This window comes from Limulus polyphemus, unplaced genomic scaffold (assembly GCF_000517525.1).
Source record: "Limulus polyphemus unplaced genomic scaffold, Limulus_polyphemus-2.1.2 Scaffold7018, whole genome shotgun sequence".
NCBI classification, from domain to species: Eukaryota; Metazoa; Arthropoda; class Merostomata; order Xiphosura; family Limulidae; genus Limulus; species Limulus polyphemus.
In genome coordinates, this window is record NW_013672628.1 from 35,666 (window position 1) to 42,857 (window position 7,192).

Sequence of the window (7,192 nt, forward strand, 5' to 3'; positions counted from 1 at the left end):
AGGGGGGAAAAAAAAATTTTTTTTTTTTTTTTTTTAACAGCTCTATATTCAATGAAAGGACTATGATAGAAAGTGCAAGAGACCCTGAAAATCCAAAGGTATGTTCCATAATACAAAATTTCATGTATAAACTTTGCTCATACTTAACGAGGACTCAATTTGTATTGGTTTGCATGCAGTGAAGCAGGAGTCAATTCCTGTTAGTTTGTACACATCTAAGCAGGATTATATGGTTCCTGTTAGTTTGTACAGGTTTTAGCAGGACTTGCTGAACTGTGCTGGTGCATTATGTCAGGCTACAATTATGCATCCAAAATGTAGTTCGAGATATAGATATATATATGGCTAGTTAGATTTAGACTACATGATTGTGAGCTTAGCTATATAGATCCTAAATTGGCAATTTTTAAAGTGAAATTGTCACAGACTGTATTGTAATAATGGAGTATTTGTCTTGTCAAATTGTGTTCTAAAGTAACTGAACCAGCCTATATGGATCTTGATGAAAAAGAGACTATTATTTAAAGCTCTGGATACAACTGTGATAACCTACAGTGTAAGTAACATTTGTATTTATGTTTGACTTGCTTTAATATATTATGTTAAAACAATTGAACTATGTACTGTATGTTAAACAACAACAAGACCTATAGAGAGAGAAGAGCATCAACAGAAGAGAGGAAGAAAGAATAAGAGCACAAATTGAGAAGAAAAAAGAAGAGAAAGGAAATATTAGAAATTGAGAAAATAAGAGCACATATTGAGAAAGAAGAAATGGAGAGAAAAGAGATACTTGAAATAGAGAGAATAAAACTACAAATTGAGATTGCCAAGTTCACCCAACAGAAAGATGGAGGACCCAAGAATTATAATGGGGTCATGAAACCTGACCAAAGCTGTCCAAATTTGTTGAACAGAAAGATGATACAGATACTTTCCTGGAGAGGTGTGAAAGATTTGTCCAAAGTCAGAACTGGGACAAAGGTGACTGGGCAGTCTGTCTCAGCCTCCTTCTCACAGGAAGAGGCCTACAAAGTGTATGTGGGCATGACGTCAGAAGATGCCATGAATTATGACAAGTTAAGTGAATGCTTGCTGAAAGGCTATGAACTTACTGAGGAAGGTTCAGAGAAGTCAAACCTGACATTGGAGAAACTCTATTTCAGTTTGTGGCATGTCTATAGTGATACTTCACAAGGTGGACTGACATAGCCAAATGTGAAGATTGTTTTGAAGGACTAGCAGATCTACATGAACAGCTTATGATCACATGCTCCACTGACATGTCACTGTCTGTAAAAGAAAGTACTGAAAGACATGTAGGAGATAATAAAGCTGGCAGAATGTTATATGGAAGCCCATGAAGGAGTATAACTGGCAAGTCCAAGAATATCCAGTGAAAGTCAAAACTAGGTTTGGCTGACCAGAAGCAGGATGCCACAAAAGGTGACAAGAAGTCAACCGACAAATGGGAGAAGATATGCTATGCTTGTTATAAAATGGGACACATTGCTAGTGAGTGCAAGTCTATCACCAACAAGCAACTGCAGAAAGCTCAACATAACGTCGTAGCTGGAGCCATTTACAAAGACAGTGCTGGAAAGAAACAAGAAAAGAGTTATTGTCACCATGGATGCTGCTTAAAGAAGAAACAGAATATAGATAATTCATCAGATTCACCACAGGAAGGAAGTTCTATAACCATGATTAAACAGTGCATGATTAATTGTCAGCTCAAGTTAGCAAATGAGTTAACAATGCCAGTGGTGATGAGAACATATGACAAACATCGGGAGGTGCCAACAAATCACAAAATGCCAGTAGGTGTAGGCTATGTTAGGGACAAGAAAGTGAAAGTTATGTGAGACACTGGGTGCAGAAGTGAAAACCAGTCTAGTATCTGATAACCAGATGATGGGCAAGGTACATCTGTGGGTGCTGATTGATTGGGCAGTGAGAAAGTTTCCCATAGCAAGAATAAAAGTGGACACTCCATATTATGTGGGAGACCTTGTGGCCAAATCTACGACTTTGTGATTAGCAATATTCCAGACAGTAGACGTTTAGAGGAACCAGACAGAAATGAGACTGATGAATCATCTACAGTCACCACAAGAGCTCAGGAAAAGAAGAGCAAACAAGACATCAAGCTTCAGCAAGTCTTGAAAGGTGACATCCCAAATGTATTGTCTGTGGGAACTGAAGGAAGCACTGAAAAGAGTTGAGCACAAGACAAAGGGGAAAGGTATTTACAGTATAGAAGATCAGAAAGGAGTGCTGTACCAGATCTATCAAGGCATTTCTACTGGGGAAGTTAAACAGATCATAATACCAACAGAATACCAGACTTAAGTGATGAAGTTGGCTCATGAATCAATTGTGGGAGGACACTTAGAAGTAAAGAAGACAGTAGAGAGAATCACCAACAACTTCCATTGGCTGGAGGTCATCAAAGATGTGACTAGATTCTGCAGGTCATATGACATCTGCCAAAGGACAGTACCTAGAGGGAAGATAACCAAGGTGATGAGCCATTTGACAGAGTAGCTGTGAACTTGATTGGACCATAGCACCTGTATCTGACAAGGGCACCCAGTATATGCTGACAGTAGTCCACCATGTAACACATTACCCTGAAACGATACCCTTGCCAAAGATACACACAGAGAGAGTAGCAGAAGCCCTCCTGGAAATGTTCTGTAGAGTAGACTTTACAAAAAAGTCTTGTATTACAGAATGTCCCAGTTTACTTTAGAACTGATGCAAGAGGTGTGCAGACTCATCAACACTAGGCAGCTCTTTACCATCCTATACAACCCCAGATGTAATAGACTCTGTGAGAGAATCAACAGAGTCTTAAAAAGTGTGGTGAAGAAGATGTGCTAGAAGAAACCAAGTGACTGGGACAGGTACTTGCAAGCAGTATTATTTGCTTACTAAGAAGTCCCTGAAGCAAATACAGGATTTTCACCTTTCCATTAATGTACAGAAGAACAGTACGAGGTCAATGCAGATATTGAAAGAACTATGGAGAGGAGAAGAAAAGTCAGAAGTGAGGAACATGTACCATTACTTGTTAGACATCATAAATAGACTGGAAGAGACCTGTCTACTTGCACAAGAAAGTTTGTATGCAGCTTAAGGAAGACAGAAACACTTCTGTGACAAGAAGACCAAGTATTGATGTTTCGAGGCTGGACAAAAGGTTTGTTACTGCTACGCACACACAACAAAGAACTCACCCTGCAGTGGAAAGGACCTTTAGAAGTGCAGAAAGTGGTCAACAGAATGGATCATAAAGTGAAAACAGATGGGAAGACCATGATCTACCACTCCAATCTGTTGAAAAGGTACTTTGAGAGGGAAGAAGATCTAATGGAAGCAGCTATTGAGGCACAGATGGACATGACAGCTGTAGCTGTCTTAGATGCAGAACCAGAAATGGTAACTTTGTTATAGAAGATGAAGACCTATTAAACCTAAAATTGCTGGGTGGAGATGAGACATACAAAGACATCAACGTCAGTGAAGAACTGACAGGCAAGGAAGAGTTAGAAGATCTACTGTGCTAGTACACAAATGTCTTCACACATAGACCAGTCAAGACAGACCTTGTGCAACACAAGGTTGAGACCACGACCAGGGATCCAGTCAAGGTGAAGCCCTACCAGAAGCTGAACCTTCTGATGAACTTTGACTCTGAACTTACAGGCAACCCAGAGGCCATCATGGTGAAACTAGACAGGGCTAAGTTCTTTACCAAGATTGACCTGAGTAAAGGTTATTGGCAGATCACGATGGAGACAGAGTCTAAAGAGAAGACAGCCTTTGTGTCACCAAATGGATGCTACCAATTCACTTGGATGCCGTTTAGGTTAGTCAACTCAGCAGTGACATGATAAGGAAAATGTTGCACAATACCACCAAGATTGAGCATTATGTGGACAACATTTTGATCCACACAGCCAGATGGGAAGACCACCTGAAGAAACTCGGAGAGTTGTTTGGATGAATGAGGATAGCAGGTCTGACCATCAGGTCATCTCAAGTGTCACATCAGTTATTGTGTGCTGGACTTTGTTGGGCACAAGGTGGGCAACAGACAGATAGCCATGGAAGAGGAGAAGTAATGACCAAGCAGCAAGTCATATACTTCCTGGGTTAGTGGGATACTATAGGAAGCTCATTTCAAATTATGCTGAAGTCACTGTACCAGACCAAGAAAGGCCAACCCAACAAGGTGAAGTAGAAACAAACACAGCAGATGACATTCCAGAAGTTGAAGAACATGTTTGGAAGTTTGCCAGTCCTTAGAATGCCAGACTTCAACAAACTGTTCATCATTCAGGCCATTGTATCAGATGTTAGACATGAAGATAGACTGCTCCCATAATGTATGTCAGTAAGAAGCTCATGAGTAGTAAGAAGAACTACTCTGTGAACGAGAGTATCTGGCCATCATTTTTGCCATCCAGAACTGATTCTACGGAAAGGAGTTCATCAAGATGCGCCGTTAGCCTCTTGCATACATCCAGAGGTTCAAAATCAACAGTGTGAGGATCATGAAATGGACATTGTATGTGCAGAAATACTTGTTCCTCATTGAGGCCATCAAATGGCCTGCAAATGTTGGAGCACACTGTATGAGTAGACTTTATGCCTGGACTGAACTTTGTATTTTTCTTCAAGAAAGGATTATTGTTAGATATATATGACTGTTTCGATTGAAGTTTAATGTGAGTGCTAAATTTAGTTATTTTTAGAGCAATAGTTCATCCCACATCTGTTTACATAACTGTTTATGAATCATACCTTGGGTAGTTCAGTTGTTGCAATAATACAATAATCATTGCACCTAAGTTTTTCTCATTGTTTTAATTGAGTGTTAATGCATCATAGTATATCGTAGTGTGCAGAACATTCTAAGTTTGGGTTGGGCTATAATTATGCATTCAACATATAGTTCGAGATATAGTTGTATATTATGAGTTAGATCTATACTGTGTGATTGTGAGCTTAGCCATAAAGAGCAAATAATGTCCATTTCTAAAGTGAAATTATCACAGATGGTATTGTAATAACATAGTAGTGAGGAAATAATTTGTCAATTGTGTTCTAAAGTAATTGAACCAGTCTGTGTGGACAAAAAACAGACATTTGTTTAACGTTTTAGATACAACTGTGGTAACCAACAGTGTAACCAGTGTATGGTGTAGTTACTACCGTTTACCAGACTCAGTGTCTGGTGTAGTTACTACCGTTTACCAGACTCAGTGTCTGGTGTAGTTACGACCGTTTACCAGACCCGGCGTCTGGTGTAGTTACGACCGTTTACCAGACCCGGCGTCTGGTGTAGTTACGACCATTTACCAGACCCGGCGTCTGGTGTAGTTACGACCGTTTACCAGACCCGGCGTCTGGTGTAGTTACGACCGTTTACCAGACCCGGCGTCTGGTGTAGTTACGACCGTTTACCAGACCCGGCGTCTGGTGTAGTTACGACCGTTTACCAGACTCGGCGTCTGGTGTAGTTACGACCGTTTACCAGACTCAGCGTCTGGTGTAGTTACTACCGTTTACCAGACTCAGTGTCTGGTGTAGTTACTAGCATGCAAATAGAACCAACTGTAAAATGTTATAGTTAGATAGTAAGTGGTACATCAAGTTGGGTAAGTTGCTTTTTTTTTTATATGAATTTTATAGAAATAGACATTTTCAACCAGAATGAAGTATGGTTCCTATTCATGAGAGTTTTAAATTATTCCTTGTCTCAATGAACAAAAAGAAATACAGTTAGAATATGCTAATTTTTACAGAGACAGATAACAGTTATACAGATGCTGGAGTTTACAGGTAAAGGTAAGAACATAAATATTATAGTGATCTGGATATTTTTTTTTGTTTATATTGAGATAGATAACTCTTTGGTTTTATTACTTGTGAAGAGAACTCCATAGATTTGTGAATTATAGAGAGCTTTGTGGATTTCTTTCCTTAATTAGATTAAAACTTTGGAGAGGAATATGAATTACTTAATATGTTCTACAACTGTATTTGGTAGCCCTAAAACAATTGCATTATAATACAATATAGAACCTAAACATAAATGTAAAGGTCAGAAATAAACTGTAGGATCATTGAAACTGAATAATTTGTGTTTGTAAGAACATTTTTGTTGTTTAAAGAGTACAACCAGTTGTAGCTAAACAAAAATCTTTATGTAAAATTGTAGAAGTCTAATCTGTAGATTGAAAATAAACTAAAATTACTATTGAACTTTCTTCTGAAATTTATTTTTCCTTAACAGATTGGTGTGGTGTCAACAGTTTTGAATCAGCCTACCCTTCAAGCCTTTGTGTTCCGCAACTATGGTCTTCCACCTCGTGTTACCTCACAGTACTTGGGGGGATGTAACCACAAAATGTGGCAGGCAGTCCGAGCATCGGCTGCTGCCCCAGGTTATTTTGAAGAATACCAGCTTGACGACATGCTGCATCAGGTTTGTTGTACTTTACGTTTAATGAAAATTACAAATATTGTAACATGGTATAAAATAAAAGAATCGTGTTCAGTCTTTTGACACCAGAAAAGAAGTTACAAAATGCAATGTATTTTTCATGTTCACCAGCCTGTCCAACTGTAATAGAAGTTTTAATGTGTGAAGATCACAGGCCTGTGTATCTTAACACAACAGTGTTTGATAAGTTTTGTGTATGTGGATCACTGGTCTGTGTACGTTAACATGACAATCTTTGATAAGTTTTAGTGTATGTGGATCACTGGTCTGTGTACGTTAACATGACAATCTTTGATAAGTTTTAGTGTCTGTGTATATTAACACAAAAGTGTTTGATAAGTTTTAGTGTATGTGGATTACTGGTCTGTGTACGTTAACATGACAATCTTTGACAAGTTTTAGTGTCTGTGTATGTTAACACAACAGTATTTGATAAGTTTTAGTGTATGTGGATCACTGGTCTGTGTACATTAACATGACAATCTTTGATAAGTTTTAGTGTGTGTGTATATGTTAACACAACAGTGTTTGATATGTTTTAGAGTATGTGGATTACTGGTCTGTGTACGTTAACATGACAATCTTTGATAAGTTTTAGTGTGTGTGTGTATATGTTAACACAACAGTGTTTGATAAGTTTTAGTGTATGTGGATTACTAGTCTGTGTACGTTAAC

The 7,192-nt window shown here is 38.5% G+C and overlaps 1 protein-coding gene across 2 annotated transcripts in view; it reads left to right on the top strand.

The window, feature by feature from the left end:
* Window positions 1-6,595, top strand: part of LOC106474276 (calcium-independent phospholipase A2-gamma-like) — a 39,447-nt gene extending 32,852 nt beyond the window's left edge. For both annotated transcript variants that reach the window (XM_013934964.2, XM_022402610.1), the window contains 2 exons: window positions 41-98; window positions 6,308-6,595. In XM_013934964.2, the coding sequence (XP_013790418.2) occupies window positions 41-98; window positions 6,308-6,580 (331 nt within the window). In that variant the 3' untranslated portion in view covers window positions 6,581-6,595. The remainder of the gene's footprint in view (window positions 1-40; window positions 99-6,307) is intronic.
* The last annotated feature ends 597 nt before the right edge of the window (window positions 6,596-7,192 follow it).